Raw genomic sequence first — 17,820 nt, forward strand, 5'->3', positions numbered from 1 at the left:
TATAGCATTAAACATGGAAAGAAAATGGACAAGAGAGATACTAGATCCAGTTAGACAGTCCAATATGGAGTTGAAAGAAAAAAAGGAACTAATCATGAATCCTATGGGGGTTCTGTTTGTTTATTTTAACAAACAACTAGGCTGACAGTGATGCTGCCTCAAAGATGACTAAATATGGAAGAGGCTTAGGAGGGCATTAAAAATTCAGTTTGAATATGTCAAGTCTGAGATTCTGATTAGATAAACAGAGGTATTAAGTGGGCAGTATGCTGTAAAAGTGAGGAGCACCTGGCTCACTTCCTCACCTCCCTCCCATGCTGCTCTAATGAGGCAGGTCAGTGAAGTACTTCTTGAACACTAGTAGGCCCACCCTCAGTCTACTTTACCCCCATTCTGTTTTATTTTTCTCCATGACACCTGTTACCATCTGATATATATTTGCTTGCAGTATTTTGCTTAATGTCTATCTCTCCCCTGAAACAAGAGTATCACAGTTCTTAGGGGTACAGATAGTGACTACCTTGTTCACCCTTGTTGCCCCAGTAAGGCTAACAACAGCTTATTGTTACATGAGTAGAGCAAGCCCCCAGGGACTAAAGAAACTAAAAATAATTTAAACTGAGTACCCTAAATTCTAAAAGGTTCATATACTTTCTCTCTTACCCAACCAATGCCACTCCTACTCCTTTTCAGGATATAAAAGCAGGAGGGACACAGTACTTAAGTCCTGGTGAGTACTTTTTAAGAACCTTGTCATGCTTGTCCTTATATCCCAAATACCTCCCAGAGCCCTAGTTACGGTCCATTTAGCAACAAGGCATACTAGAACATGTATGACATCTATCAACATAACTACATGTTTAGATTCACAGATCTACACAATGACTTTCTTCTTGTTACTTTGCCTATAGACACATTAAGTCATTACCAGGGAGAAGAATGTCCAGAAATGATCAAGACAAATGGCCTCAGCGGAGATAGAAATTTCAATGGCTTTTTAAAAAATCAATAATATAGCTCTTAAAAAATTAGTAAACCTTAACCATATGACAGTCACCCTATTTAATGTACCAAGCCAATACAGGTCATATAAAGAAAAAAACAACTCAGTATATTTTGGGACACTTCTTACTAATCTTTCACTATTTAAAAACATCTTGTTCTAAATGCAGTATTATGCAAAAATGCTGTATTTGTCTCCTAATTGCAGTGTTCTGCTATTATAAAGCATAATTGTTTTTCAATATTTTTATGGCTATAAACTGCTTTAACAAAGAAATTAATTTAGAATCTATTGCAAGAACCATACTCCCTATCTTTTTCAATGACTTGATGAAAGGCTTCATGAAAAGAACAATTATTTTAACAAGATAAACTTTAAAGGAATAACTTTGATAATGTCTACTAGCATCTTAGAATTACTCTTTACAGAACCTGTGTTTCACCTTTGCTAAAAAAAAAAAAAAATCAAAGAAGTCAATGTTCTTCATAAAATTCACACATATTAAAAGCATAGTGTGGGAAATAGCCAAACTATGGAATTAGCCTAGGTGTCTACCCACTGATGAATGGATAAAGAAAATGTGGCACACATACACAATGAAGTATTATTCAGATACAAAGAAGAATGAAATTATGTCATTTGCAGAATAATTGATGAAACTGGAGATCATCATGTTAAGCAAACAAAGCCAGACTGAGAAAGACAAATGTCTCATGTTTTCTCCCATATGTGGATCTAGATGTTTAAAAAATGACACAAGTATAAAATGAGAGGACTACCTGGGGGTAAGAAACAGCAGGAAAGGGAGGGTAAAAAAAGAGGCTGAAGGGGATGAACATGATCAAACTGCTTCATACGAGTACACGAACACAGAATAATGAAACCTATTAAGTATTTATAAAGGGGGAGGAGGGCAAGAAAGAGTAACAGGGTGAGTTTGATCAAAGTACATTAAATGCATATATGGAAATGTCACAATGAAACCCCTTTGCACAAATATATGCTAATAAAAAGTATACTGTGGGGGAAAAAAAGGAAGACTTCAAACAAGATGTTGAAATTTATAGAAATCACCTAGGAAGGCAATTTAATAAACCTTTCTTTAATAAAGATTACATTTTTACATTTAAAATATCTGTAACAGAATAAATTTGCACTGGTAAGAATGACTGAAAGACATTAAAAGAAAAAATATCAGAATCAAACAAAATACCTGATATCCCAACACATTACATAATTATTTTTTTGAATTAGCATACATTAATAATATAAGGGAATTCATAATTATTATTTTAATGTGGCTTTTTTGTGTCAACATAAAAGCCAGGTTTACTTCATGCTTTCTTTCCTAAAATTTTAAATGACAGCAGAAAAAAAACACACTGGTTTGAACTAACTTCAACATGTAATCTTTATTCCTTAATTTTAGTTTCAAAAGAAATAAACCATCCTAGATTTTTTCCCACACAGCAGAGTTCAGAAAAGTAGAAAAAAAAGTCTCATTTTACTCTGCTCTGTACTTGCTTTCCATGAACCTGACTTGAACTTTTACATTTATCATTCCAGTTTTCATTAAAGAGCACAGTGAGTCACCATCTCCTGCACAGAATTAGAGCCAGGGATAATGGGGGAATAATCTCCAGGTGAAATGATCACTAGGAGGAGTCTAAAATGCCTGCATCCTAAGAGAGATTTGGGAGTTTCCTTAACTTAAAAGGAAACATAAAAGCTTAACAAATGGTTTACATAAAACATGGCAACACAGCACGTAGATACTGGTTAACATCATATGAAAAGGCTGGGTGACACAGGTTCATAATTCTCTTCGAAGACATTATTTTTACACCTAATGACCTTCTCATCCAATTATATCTGCAGTTTCTCAGAAATAAAAATAAAAGGAGAAATCACAATGGATCCTTCAAGCATTTCAAGAGTATCCAAATCACTGGTGTTTATTAGAGTCACAGATTATTCAGTATTTGAGAAACCAATGTAATGATCACTATTGCTCAACTTTTACATCTACATCAACAGACCAAGCAGGCCCCCAGAGCTTGCCTTGCATTCCACAGACCCTCATTAAACCTGACTCACATTTGCAATGGGTGTTTGGGTAGGACAGGTTTCCAGAGGTACCAGAAAAGGCCAGGATCTGCTTCTCCCACATTTCCAATACCCCATAAAATGATCAGGTTGTTACCAAGGCTTCGTTAAGAAAAGTGAATTGACTTGATTTACTCTTGTCTTATCTTCATTACAACCCACTAAACCTACTGACCCTTTGAAAGTTTTCAGCCATTCACAGATATTCAATGACCATCTCCTAAATGTTAAACACTGCTTAAGACTAGGGATCCAGTTGCTCTATAAAATATGTGCCAAATAAGACTTATAAATATGGAAACAGTCATGAACTTCATTGAGTTGCTCTAAGGCAAACACATGCCTTCTCACTTCCATTCTTTCTCAATCCATGCTCCTTCTGCCCTCTGTAGCCCCTTTGTCTCCTGCTAACCCTTGCTTATCCTACAGGATGCAGATTAAGCATCACTTCCTCCTCTCTCTCCCAGATTAAGTCCAATGACCCCATTATAGTCTTCTAACAGCATCTTATGTTTCCCTTATAGAAGTCTGAGTTATGACTATAATTGATTCTCTATGGGGCATAATTCCCCATTCTTCCATAACAGTTATGTGGTCAGAATCTTTGACTGTTTTATTTAGTCCATGCTAGCCATAATTCCAAATACACTATCAGTATTCAAAAAGTATTTTATATAAATAATACATGTACTCACTGATGATGAAAAGTAACCAATTTAAGTTTACTTCTAACTATTCAAACTGTTTCTGAATTTCAGGTATAGTTTTTTTAACTCTTAAATCTCTAATACAAATAAACAGATTGTTTTCACTTAAAATGTCTCATTATATGTCACATCCCTCCATGAGCTCTAAACCTCAAAGAGAATTTCAGAACCTTGCTTCCAGATACCCAACTATTATTTCATTCCATTTAATTTTAAATTAAGTGCTTTTCAAGGGCACAAAACCCACTGGCCCAAATACCTCTTGCCCCACCTACCCACTCTTTTTCCTGTCCCCTTTTCAGTGCCACCTTTACCAATTACCCAAATTTCTATATCTAGTCTAATAACCATTAAACCATTACTGCCCAACTTCCACCATTTATAGGTATTATCACCAAGGGATTTTCTATATAATATGTAAATAACTGATCACTGAACCTATGAATTTGTTACTGCTAAATTATACTTCCAAGCCAGGGACAGAAAGAACACATCAACCTTGCTAACAACCTAGTCAGTTACAACACAAAAATTAAATAAAGGGAAAGAAAACAGGAAATTAAAACTACCAACTAGCCTATCGATAACACAGCTATACAGCACCAAGTGGATCAATGGAAAGAAGAAGGAGGGATGGAAACCATTTTCCTCAAAAAAGTAATTCAATACAGGATTCAGTGGGAAATGAAGAAAATGGATACCCAGTTCCTAACCCCAACAAAGTAATGATAAATGTCACTAAGGAGCCCAGTGACACCTACAGAAAAACCCTCAAAGACAAAATCTTAGAAGAAATCTCTGAGAAATTCATGAGGAACATATAAGACATGGTTAACTACAATGTACAAGATGCACTCAAGAAATTTCAAGACACCAAAAATAAAAAAACATGAGAAGACACAGAAACAAATAAATGAACTCAGAGAGGACTTCAACAAGCAGCAAAGTGAAATGAAAGACAGTATTAAAAAGAAGAGATATATGAATTCAAGATAACAACACAAATTATAAAAGAGGAGTTGAACAAAGATATGGAAAATCTCAGAAAAAAGAATCAAATAGAAATCCTGGAAATAAAAACTCCTTTTAGTCAAACAAAAACACAGTAGAAGGCCACTCTACAAACTAGAACAAGTGGAAGACAGAATCTCAGAGTTCAAAGATAAAATAGAAATTAAAGAAAAAGCAGAAAAGATCTCAAACAACTCAAGAGCTGTGAAAGAAATATGCAAAAACTCAGTGACTCCATCAAAAGACCAAACCTGAGAATCATGGGCTTTAAGAAGAGATACAAGCCAAAGGGATATGGAATATATTCAATAAAATAATAACAGAAAATTTCCCAAATCTCAAGAATGTTTTGCCTATTCACGTACAGGAAGCCTCCAGGACACCCAATAGACTTGACCAAAATACAACCTCCCAACGATATATTATCATTAAAACAAGCACAAAGAACAAGGAATTCTGCACACAGAAGATTAAGCAAAAAAAAACCACAAGAGGACAGGAGTCTCAAACTACAGGAGAAGACAAAACAAATAATCAGAGAGTAGCATTGATTCAGCTGCACACAATCAAATCCTTAAACAACAAAACAATATACCTATCAATATTAATGCTCAGTGTCAATGAACTCAACTCCCGCATTGAAAGACACCATTTGGCAAACTGGATTAAAAAGGAAGATCCAACAATCTGTTGTTTACAAGAGACCCATCTTATTGACAGAAATATACAATGGCTTAGGGTAAAAGGCTGGAAGAAGATTTACCAAGCCAGTGGCCCCCAAAAACAGGCAGGAGAAGCAATACATATCAGACAAAGTAGACTTCAAATGTACATTGGTCAAATGAGACAAAGAAATACACTTCATACTAATAAAAGGGGCAATACATCAAAAGGAAATAACAATTATCAACCTATATGAACCCAATGTCAGTGCACACAATTTCATAAAACATACACTAAAGGACTTAAAAGCACATACAGACTCCAACACAGTGGTAGTGGGAGACTTTAATACCCCTCTATCACCAAAAGATAGGTCATCCAAACAAAAAAAAATCCATAAAGAAATCTTAGAACTAAATGACATCACATATCAAATGGACCTAGCTGATGTCTACAGAATATTTCATCCGACAATAGCACAATATACATTCTTCTCAGCAGTCCACGGAACTTTCTCCAAAACAGATCATACCTAGGGCACAAAGCAAGCTTCAGCAAATATAAAAAAACAGAAATAACCCCCTGCATTCTATCTGATCACAATGCATTAAAACTAGAACTCAATAACAGAAACAACAGCAGAAAATACACAAATAATTGGAGACTGAATAACACACTGGTCAAGGATCAGTGGGTCATAGAAGAAATAAGATAGGACATCAAAAGATTCCTGGAAGGTAATGAAAATGACTACCAGAACCTATGGGACACAGCAAAGGCAGTCCTAAGAGGAAAGTTTATAGCCATGAGAGCATATATTAATGCTATATCTCAAACTCCTAGAAAAACAAGAACAAGCAAAACCCAAAACAAGCAGAAGGACAGAAATAATAAAAATAAGGGCCGAAATCAATGAAACAGACCAAAAAAACCACACAAAGAATCAACAAAATAAAAGGCTGGTTCTTTGAATTAAATAAACAAGACTGACAAGCCCCTAGCAAATCTGACTAAAATGAGGAGGGAAAAGACCCAGATTAGTAAAATCAGAAAACAAAAAGGGGAGAGATAACAACAAGCACCAAGAAAATCCAAGAAATCATCAGAGACTATTTTGAGAATCTACATTCCAATAAATTGGAAAATCTTAAAGAAATGGACAAATTTCTAGATACTTATGACCATCCAAAACTGAACCAAGAAGATATTAACCACTGAAACAGATCTATAACACATAATGAAATTGAAGCAGCAATAAAGAGTCTCCCAAAAAAGAAAAGTCCAGGACCTGACAGATTCTCTGCTGAGTTCTTCCAGACCTCAAAAGAAGAACCAACGCTCCTTAAACTTTTCCACAAAACAGAGAGGAAAAGAACTGTGCCTAACTCATTCTATGAAGCCAGAATTACACTCACCCCAAAACCAGACAAGGATACATCCAAAAAGGCTTATCTCCTTAATGAACATTGATGCAAAAATTCTCAATAAAATAATGGCAAACCAAATTCAACAACACATCAGAAAGATCATTTACCATTACCAAGTTGACTTCATCCCAGGGATACAGGGGTGGTTCAACAAATGCAAATCTATAAATTTAATACAGCACATTAATAGAAGCAAAGACAAAAACCACTTGATCATCTCAATAGATGCAGAAAAAGCCTTTGATAAGATTCAACACCATTTCATGGTAAAAGCACCAACAAAACTAGGAATACAAGGAATGTACTTCAACATTATAAAGGCTATCTAGATATCTATCTATCATATATATATATAAGATATATATATAATGTATGTATGTATATATGTGTAAAACTGAAACCATTCCCCCTAAAGTCAGGAACGAGACAAGAATGCCTACTTTCCCCACTCCTAGTTTTGGAATTCCTAGCCAGAGAAATAAGGCAAGAAGAAGAAATAAAAGGAATACAAATAGGTAAAGAAATAGTCAAAGTATCCCTATTTGCAGACAACATGACTCTATACCTCAAAGACCCAAAAAACTCCATCGAAAAACTCCTAGACACCATGAACAGTTTCAGCAATGTAGCAGGACACAAAATCAACTTAGAAAAATCAGTAGCCTTTCTATACACTAACAATGAACAAATTGAGAAAGAATATAGGAAAACAATTCTATTTATAACAGCCTCCAAAAATCAAATCCAATACCTAGGAATAAACTTAACAAAGGATGTAAATGACCTCTACAAGGAGAACTACAAACCACTGAAGAAAGAGTTTGAAGAAGACTAAAGAAGGTGGAAAGATCTCTGTGCTCATGGATTGTCAGAATAAGCATAGTAAAATTGGCTATACTACCAAAAACAATCTACATGTTCAACACAATTCCCATCAAATCCCAATGACATTCATCACAGAGATTGAAAAATCTATCCTAAAGTTCATTTGGAAACACAAGAGACCATGAATAGTCAAGGCAATATTCAGAAAAAAGAACAATGCTGGAGGTATCACAATACCCGACCTTCAAACTATACTACAGAGCCATAGCAATAAAAACAGCATGGTACTGGCACAAAAACAGATAGGAAGACCAGTGGAACAGAAGACAGGACCCAGATATGAATCCACACAGCTATGCCCATCTTATTTTTGACAAAGGCGCCAAAAACATATGATGGAGAAAAGACAGTCTCTTCAACAAATGCTGCTGGCAAAAGTGGTTATCTACCTGCAGAAAACTGAAACTAGATCCATGCCTATCACCCTGTACTAGTATCAGCTCAAAGTGGATTAAGGACCTTAATATCAGCCCCAAAACCTTGCAGTTAGTACAGGAAAGAGCAGGGAATAATCTGGAAGCAATAGGTATAGGCAAGGACTTCCTCAGTAGAACTCAAGCTGCCCAGCAATGAAGAGAAAGAATGGATAAATGGGACTACATGAAATTAAAAAGCTTCTGCACAACAAAAGAAATGGTCCCTAAATTCAAGAGACCACCCACGGAGTAGGAGGAAGTATTTGGTAGCTATACATCAAAGACTGATAAACAGAATATACAGGGAGCTCAAAAAACTAAACTCCCCCAAAATTAATGAGCCAATAAAGAGATGGGCAACTGAATTAAACAGAACCTTTTCAAAGGAAGAAGTCCAAATAGCCAGAAAACACATGAAAAAATGCTCACCATCCCTGGCCATAAAGGAAATGCAAATCAAAACCACACTAAGATTCCACCTCACTCCTATTAGAATAGAACACCAACAACAACAAATGTTGGTGAGGATGTAGGGGAAAAAGGAACCCTCATACACTGCTGGTGGGAATGCAAGGTAGTACAACCACTTTGGAAAACAATATGGAGGCTTCTTTAAAAACTAAACATAGATCTGCCATATGACCCTGCAATCCCACTCCTGGGGATATACCCAAAGGAATGAGACTCAGGTTACTCCAGAGGTACCTGCACACTCATGTTTACTGCAGCAATATTCACAATAGCCAAGTTATGGAAACAGCCAAGATGCCCTCGTACCAATGAATGGATTAAGAAAATGTGGTATTTATACACAATGGAATTTTATTCAGCCACAAAGAAGAATAAAATTTTGTCATTCGCAAGTAAATGGATGGAACTGAAGCACATCATCTTAAGCAAAGTTAGCCAGGCTCAGAAGGCCAAAAACTGCATGGTCTCCCTCATATGCAGATTATAGGTCTAAAACAAATGCAGTAATATTATTGGACCTGGGTCACACACTAAGGGGAGAATGCACACAGAAGGAATAGGGAAAGGGAAGGAAACCTAAAACTTGAATGTGGTTGATGTGTTCACTGTAGAGGGAATACAGTAATCTTAAAGTGGCAGAGGCTACTGGGAAGTAGTGAAAAGGTCTAGTAGAGATGAACCAATGTGGGTTGCAATACACATGTGCATGGAAGCAATGCTAGGAATTTCTCTGTATAGCTATCTTTATCTCAAACTAGCAAAAACGCTATGTCTTTCTTATTATCTTTTATGTTTTCTCTTCAAAAATCAGAGAACAAGAGGGCAGAACAGGTTCTGCCTGGAAGGGTGGTAGGGTGACCCAAACAAACAATGTTTACACATGTGAGTAAATGTAAAAACAATAAAATAAAATTTAAAGAAAAAAAAAGCATTTCCAAAATAAATAAATAAAGTGCTTTTATTATATTCAAATACCTCTTAATTCAAATTAAAATTAAATTTTCTTTGAAGCACTGCCCCAAATATATAAATACTGGTAATAAAGTTGTATTCACCTTTGATGGGTCATATCTTCTGAGTATTTCCAAGAGTTTTGGAATTTGTATTCTTGTCTCTTCTTCACAGAAGAAAATCCATGATGAATTCCTGCTATACGCTGAGGAAAAACTGAAAAAAAAAGTTGTTATAGTAATAATTTGTGTAAAATGAGCTTATAATTAGATTTAAAACTGGTAAGAGGAAATGAATGAAGGGCAAATGGAAAGATGGGGTACTAGATTGTTTTTCCTCTGTAATTTTCTTCAATGTAAAGGATTTCCACTTAAAGGAAAGCTAGAGACTAATTGTTTAAAGAATAGCAAGAACTCTAAAAGTTAATTCCACCAGTTTAGAAGACAAATAATTTTCAAATGTCAGCTTGAAAGAAGCAAATTTAAAAATAAGTACTATTCATGATTGAGAACCAGTCATCAGGAAATTTGGTTAACAAAGTAATCGTAAAAATGAAACTCAATAAAAGAAGAAAGTTAAGAGGGTGATGTGGTTAATGTACTTTCTATACGAGAATAAATATAAAATTTTTTAAACTGGTTGAAACCATTGTAAGAAAGGGACTAAGGTAGAAAGAAGAAAAATAGAGAAGATGAACCAAATCTGGTTATAATACTATATCCCCCTTCCCTTCTTTTTTTTTTTTCTTATACAAAATCAGAGAATAGGAGCACAGAACAGTCTTGCCTGGAGGAGTTGGTACCAGTGGGAAGGGAGAGGAGGTGGGGAAATGGAGAAGGAGGGTAAATATGGTGCAAATACTGTGTACACATGCATGAAAATGGAAAAATGAAAACTGTTAAAACTATTCCCAGGAATGGGGGAAGAGGGGAGGAAGAAGAATGGTAGAGGGAGTGAATTCGAGTATGATACATTTGATAAACTGTAACACTTGTAAATGCCACAACGTACCCCAACCCAGCACAACAATAAATAAGTGAAACTCAAATTTACTTCACTTACTAAGGAACAATATACCCTCCCAACACAATAGCGTTGAGCTCGAAAGGTGAGGAGTTCAGACATTTTGAATAAAACACACATACTGTGGTAACAATGGGAGGATGGTCCAAGCACCTTCCTGTTTTGCCAGCTGATGGAGAAGGAGGACTTTGGGAAGCTCCTGAAAATACAATGATCAAAGAAGAGAAATAAGAAGCCATCTGACCACTCTAAAAACAAAAACAAAAACCACACAGCTACATCTATAGACCTGACATGTTACTCATCACATGGTACTCTTTTGTCTAGTTCCTGTCAGAAGCTACTGCAAGTTTAGTACCTTGGCTGAATCCATATAACCTCTCCCCTTCCTGAGCCTTTCACAGTGCTCAAGACCTATGAGGATGGTCTTCAGTGATACTCAGAACTCATCAGAAATTCACAGACTTGTGAAGGTTACTCGAAGGGAAGAGCCTGGGGGAAGTTGTCGGAGATAACTTAGAAGCACAAAAACAGCCTTTTATTTTATACAGAACATATGTAAAACATGGTAAATGAAACCCTTTGGCTAAAGAAGACACAGCATCCAATCAATCTATTGTGGAAAAATATTTGCTGAAAGTTCTCTAAAAGCATGTGACAGCACACTCCTGTAATTCTGGCACAGGAGGCAGAGGCAGGAGGATTATGAGTTCAAGGCAGGCCTGGGCTACATAGTAAGGCTTTGTCAAAAAAAAAAAAAATCTAAGAATATCTTTAAAAATGCTTTACCATAGAAATGCTATAGACAGTCCAAATAACCCTTAATTTCTCAGACAATAATAGAAGTAGCATAGTGATAGAATTTACAAATTCTTAAAAGAGAAGGAGCTAAAACTCAGAAAAAGGCACAAGTATGGCTATATAAATAAATATGCACAAATACAGAGATTAATATTTTAATGTTATATAGAGAGATTAATATTTTAAGTTTTGAAGTAATGCTTTATTATTTGCATTTGCTATATTTCAAGTTACTACAAAAGCCAAGTCAGAATTTCTTATCTGATACACTTGAACCTCTTCCTCCTACAAACTTTATTATATCCTGTGTTTTATTCTAGCTATAAAATATCCCTGATGGACTGGAGGTTTGGCTCAAGTGGTAGAGCACCTACTTTGCCAACATGAAGCCCTGAGTTTGAACCCCAGTCCCACCAAGAAAAAAAAATTTTTTTTAAATAATAAACTATATTCATAGTAACTGTCACTAGATAAAAAGAATTTAGTAAGAAATGCCTAAATATTTGAAATATTACAGCACTGATATGAATTCCACACTGATCTTAGGTTCCTATATATTTACTATTTAAGAAAAGAAGCTGGGCACCAGTGTGGCTCACACCTGTAATCCTAGCTAATTGGGAGGCTGAGGCAGGAGGAGCACAGTTCGAGGCCAGCCCAGGCAAATACTCCACGACATCCTAGCTCCAAAATAACCAGAACAAAATGGACTGGAGGTGTGATTCAAGTGGTAGAGAGCCTGCTTTCCAAGTGGGAAGCCTTGAGTTCAAGTCCCAGTATTACAAAAAAAAAAAGAGACTAGTTCTTAATATAAATCTTTGGAATTGAAAATCAAATAAACCCCATTTTTATGTAGTGTTTATTTCAACTTCTATGTACAAATATGAAATATAAAAACAGTAATCAAAGGTTAAATTAGACAATGTGGCGTGCTAGAAAAAAAACAAGTCTAAAGGCTGAATTAACAGCTACCTAAGATAGTACAATATGAATAATTCAGGGCCTTCCTACTGTCACTTCTGAATTATGCAGTAATTTTCACTGTCTTATAAAAATTGCAATATACATATATACACACATATATATTCATGAAGGTTTATATAAGAGCAAAAAATCATGTGTAAAGAAACTAATGACATTGCTATTTGCATAAAACGAAAATAATTAAGGGTGACTGCTAATATGAACTAGATAAGAAAGAAACATCCCAAATGCTTTTAAAAGTTTTACATAAAAATAAGTGCTAATGAGTTACAAGGTAGCAGTTAAGTTACGATAAAAACTTTGTAACAATGGAAACATTTTTATGTTAAATGAAAAAACAGACATGATCCCAACAATAAAAAACAAATTCATATATGAAGAGGGACTGAGAGAATCAGAAAATAAAAATATTTGTGTGAAGATGACAGAATGAGATATATGCTTAAAAATTCTTTAGTACAGCTAAAATATAGTACTTTTTTTTTTAATTGAGAGAACTACAGTCCTCGTTGTGGGACATGTACAATACCAACAGGGATAACTCAGGTATTAACTGTTTGCTTTTTCCAGCTGCATGGACTCTTTCCTGACACAGCCTAGGAGACAGGCTTATGTAACTTCTGCCACAACACAGAACTTCCACATATATTTAGTAAGCACGAAGGAGTCAAATCCTAGGCTGAAATAAACAGGATTATTAGTGGAGGAAAATCATCTCCAGCTTCCTTACTTTTTGTTTACTAAACTATACAGTGGATTTCATACTTGTTTCTGTTTGTGAACATGAGAATACCAGCCACAGTTTTTGTCCCTCAACATCTCCAAATAAAAATATTTCAAAATCTCCTATGCCTTTTGAAAAGTTTCCAAAGGAATATAAGTACTCAAAAGTACAAAGTAGGTTCTACCTACTTTGTCTTGATTTACTCTAGAGTACACCAAGTCAAGGCCATCTTAATTATAAATAAATTTTATTATACTAATTCCCTAAAGGTCCAGGAGCTTTTATTGTTGTCATATACATTTATCACATATAAATCTGTATATTAAGATACAAATACATTCATTAATACACACAGACCCAGATACACGTACTCAGATATATTAGCACCACTAAGATTAACAAAAAGGTCACAATAAAATTTACTATCGAATGATCTTATCTCAGTTCTTGTCACTTGGAATGATAATATTTTATCTATCACCACCACAAGATTTAGACCTTCTTTAAAGGCATTACATCCCTAGCTTAAAGCACTTTTAGATATAAAGCAGGTGTTTTTAATAAGTGATTAGACAGTGTTTTTAAAAAAAGAGTTTTCAAATGAAAAATCAAGGAGAAAGTAAGAAAATGTATGAATAGTACCAAGAGCTGTTTGGAATAAAAGACAGTGAAGCCATTCTTACACATAGACACCATCTGTTGTAACCTAAATGACACCTAATCACGGTACTAATTCACATCTGAAAAGCCAAGCAAAATTCTATCGACTGAGATAATATCCTAACAGAGTCAAGTGCAAAGGTACTAAAAATGCTATGCTCAAATTGAGTAACAGGAAAGGGAAAGCAGATGAACAGGTTGAGTGCAGGAATTTGAGCTTCTATGTCAGCTCTGTCTGTGTCTGAATCAACATTCGCCTTTCCTTGCATCATCAGTATGTCCTGTTATCTTAATCACTTTGAAGACAGAAACCCCTGGGCTGTAAGTCAGCACCTCCCTTAAACATAGTTGGCACATAGGCACAAATGCATATTTACAGTAGGCTAATAATCACTAAAGGCAAACAAATTTAAACCCAACAATCTCATTCCTTAATTGAGTCCAACATATAGTCATCTTGTTCATTTTGAAAGGGGACTTGATTCTAACGTCACAGTGCTCAGCTATTTCAAGAACAGAGAAAGTCTATTCTTGAGATAGTGAAAAAATCATGAAAAATTCCTATCTACAAATATTAATAGCATAAATGAAAAACTAACAGTCAAATATGGATTAAAATGGGTGAATATTTAAAATGTAATAAATAACTTCATTATTTAGAAGATTTGGTTTTGATCCACTTTTGTCTTTCTGCCTCTGTCAGGAAAAAATTCAGCGATGTTTCTCCTTGCTGCTGGTCCTCATTTTGTGGACAGACCATTTCCTAGTATTTATTATTTACCCTTATCTTAATTCAACCAATAAGCCTAGAAGAACATGGATTTGCGTAGTCTTACTGTCTCACTATTCAAACCAAGAACAGAGAGCATAAGTCAATACATTTGTTAAGTAACTGGCAAAGGTTCTAAAAGACTGAATTCTGCTTCAAGACTGACTGCAATTCAATTGTAATTGCAAATCCCAACTATTACATAGCTCTTAGGCACCAAACTGAGTTTTAGATCAAGAAATAAATCATGATGAAAATTAACATCTGTTTATTGCTAGAGGTAGATCCTTCTTATAAAGATAATAGAAATATATAATATGCTGTTTGGAACATAAATGAGACAGATTTACTAGGCCTTAAAATCCAGTATTAATTATGGACCACCACATAAAACACTTTCCAGGAAACTGAGTATATACATATATATACAAATGTATACTTTTTCCAGATACTTGTCTTAATTATTAACTGTCCTTTCCTCAAAAGAAAAAATATTAGCTCATTATATATTTTATTTTACAAACTATTTACTTTGAAGTGCGTTACTAAGTACATTTTTACAGTGCGTATAAATCTATTTTAACCAATCATTCACTCACAAAAGCAGTAAAGCTCAGTATTTATGGACTTATCTCTGGAGACAAAGTTCTACCATCTGAATCCTAGTACTATTTTTTTCTGAGTTATGTGGCTTTGAGCAAGTTCCTTAACCTAGCTGTGGCTGTTACGTCGTGTTTGAATGGAATAACAGTACTCTGTACTGAGGAGCAAGTGAGATAATGTATGCCAAGCACTTGAAGCATGGTAAGCATAAGATGAGAATGCTTTTGGTGGGTGTTTGGTTTTTGGGGGGAGGGAGCAAGACTAGGGTTTGAACTCATGGCTTTGTGCTTCCAAAGCAGCTGCTTTACTACCTGAGCCACGCCTCTAGCCCAATATTGTTGTTATTTTTGAGGAACAACCATGTGCCAGGCATTATTCTAGGAACACAATAAACTGCTGTGGAAAAACCAGGCACATCCTATCATTTTGGGTCTTACCTCCTAATGAGGGAGGCAGTAAGTAAATAAATCTACAAGAGAATGTCAAGGGTTAAATGCCAGGTGAAAGGATGTATAAATAGGTTACTGTTTATTAACAAACATAGAATTACTGCCACGTGTCTGCCTTGGCTGATCTGCTGTGGGGAAGGGGATTCCAGCCTCCCACCCCCACCACCACCACCAGCACAGCAGAATGAAAGAGCTTTGGAGACCATAGGAGCTGAAATACAGGCCTGGCTCTGCTACTCAGCAGTGCTGTGAGCATAGTAAGTCACTTAATCTTGCTACACCATTTTCCTCTCTTTGAAATGGCAAGAGTAACACTAACTAGCTCAGAGCTAAATGAGCTCATGCTGAAAACAACAGAGCACAGTGCACAACATGAGTACAGAATAAAATAACGCTGACAATATGTATTCAATAAAAGTTGGCTGTGATTACAACAGCAATTCCTATCTCCACTCCCATGCAAGAGGTGTCTCACCAGGCCTCACATTCCACCTTTTCAAATGTAAGGTCACCATCTTAGCTCAAAATGGTTCATCTTCCCTTGTTCATCTCTCATAATGTTCAGTGAGACCCATAGTTTACTGCCTCCACACATAAGAGTCCGGCAAACTCTTACTATATAGAGGTTTAGTTTAAATGCCATAAACCATTGCTGCCTTTTCCAGGCCAGGTTGGAAGTTTCCTTACCTGTGTTCTCACAATGCCAAGTCTGCATGGATTCATGCAGCAATTCAACTGCTAGAACCACCTGTTTCCCCACAAGAATGGGCCTTCTTGGAGGGCAGGTACCAGGTCCAGCACCTTGCACAGGTCAAGGCACCATCCACAGTGATCCATAGTCTGGAGAGGCCACCCCTGTTAGACATCACACCACAGGCCCCATCTGCATGGAATACTCACCTCCTCTGCACACCTGCATGTACTGACTCTAAATCTGGCCCCACCGTCACCACTAGACACACACACTGATATTACCTCCAGAGAATACAGTCCTAAAGCAACCTGCTTCTTTGTGTCTCTGGCTCTAGTTTCAAAACCCTTAATGACAACATCCAACTGACCATGCTGGATCACAGGGTCTCCTTTCCGCATGCTCAGGAAGACAGAGCATCTAGTGTGTGCCCCATAGTGGCCAAGTTCCAGCTCCCTCCACATTCACATGGGGCAGGTATCTCCAGGACACAGAAGGGGTCAAATTCTGGGCAGCCAAAAAGAGACAAAAGTTCGATGTTCATGACATAGCCTTTCAAATCATGTGAGTATTTAATCATTTCTGGGCAAACCCCACTGACCCCTAACGTCCTACCTATTTCCTGTGTTGTATGGAATACACTAGGTAAAGACACATGTATAAAAGATGTTTCTAAGAATACTAGTTGTATATGTAAAAAGAGACAGTGTTATTTTAGGGAAAGAACATGATAAAATAATTCTATTTATTAAATGAATGGATATAACTTCTTATTCAATAACCATGTAATAAAATCTCCAATTTAATTTTAAAAACCCAAAAACTTATTATGCTTTCCCAATGCCTATAACCTTCTTCCCAAAAGAAAGGACTTTTAGTAAGTAATCAAGGATTCGTTTGCTTTCATCTTGAAAGGAAAGTTTAGTGATAGCATCAAAAAGCTGAGAAAATAAATCACACTCATGAGTCTCAAAGCTAACCTCTGAATGAAGTACCTTACACTGTCTCCCTGCCAATAAACCAAGTCTCTAAAAATAGCAAGCTCAGGGCCATCCTTCCCAGGCTTCCTCACACTAATCTACAACAGGCCTTGCCAGCTTGCCTGGCTTATTTTATGGATATGAGGTTTCTTTAATCTAATGAGCCAAGGACTGACTAATTCATCTCCAGAAAATAGTGGTTTCCAAAGCTTTCTGTGAACAAGCAAAAAGAGTAATTTATTTGTAAGGTTGAGATTCTGCCAGGTTTTAAATAAGGCTTAAAGTCTCCCTACAATAGAAGGCAACAAAATTATAAGTGTCTGTTCTCTTCCGAGCAATAGTCAGGGGAGGGAGAGAAGATAGGATTGTAAGCAGCTAGGCCGGCTCCATTTGCCCACCGCAGTAGAGGTCATCTAACTTGGAATGCCCCCACTTCTGGAGTTTTCTCTGTACTACTAGTTTGCCTTAAAAATGGAACCCAAGTTTACCTATGGTT

General features: G+C 36.1%; 1 protein-coding gene across 3 annotated transcripts in view; it reads right to left on the reverse strand.

The window, feature by feature from the left end:
• The window catches only part of B3glct (beta 3-glucosyltransferase), a 119,639-nt gene that overhangs the window by 57,090 nt on the left and 44,729 nt on the right, over positions 1-17,820 (reverse strand). For all 3 annotated transcript variants that reach the window (XM_074043600.1, XM_074043599.1, XM_074043601.1), the window contains exons 5-6: positions 10,786-10,862; positions 9,745-9,856 (exon numbers count right to left, since the gene is read on the reverse strand). In XM_074043600.1, coding sequence (XP_073899701.1) covers positions 9,745-9,856; positions 10,786-10,862 — 189 coding nt within the window. The remainder of the gene's footprint in view (positions 1-9,744; positions 9,857-10,785; positions 10,863-17,820) is intronic.

The sequence above is a fragment of the Castor canadensis genome, chromosome 10 (genome assembly GCF_047511655.1).
Source record: "Castor canadensis chromosome 10, mCasCan1.hap1v2, whole genome shotgun sequence".
Classification (NCBI taxonomy): Eukaryota; Metazoa; Chordata; class Mammalia; order Rodentia; family Castoridae; genus Castor; species Castor canadensis.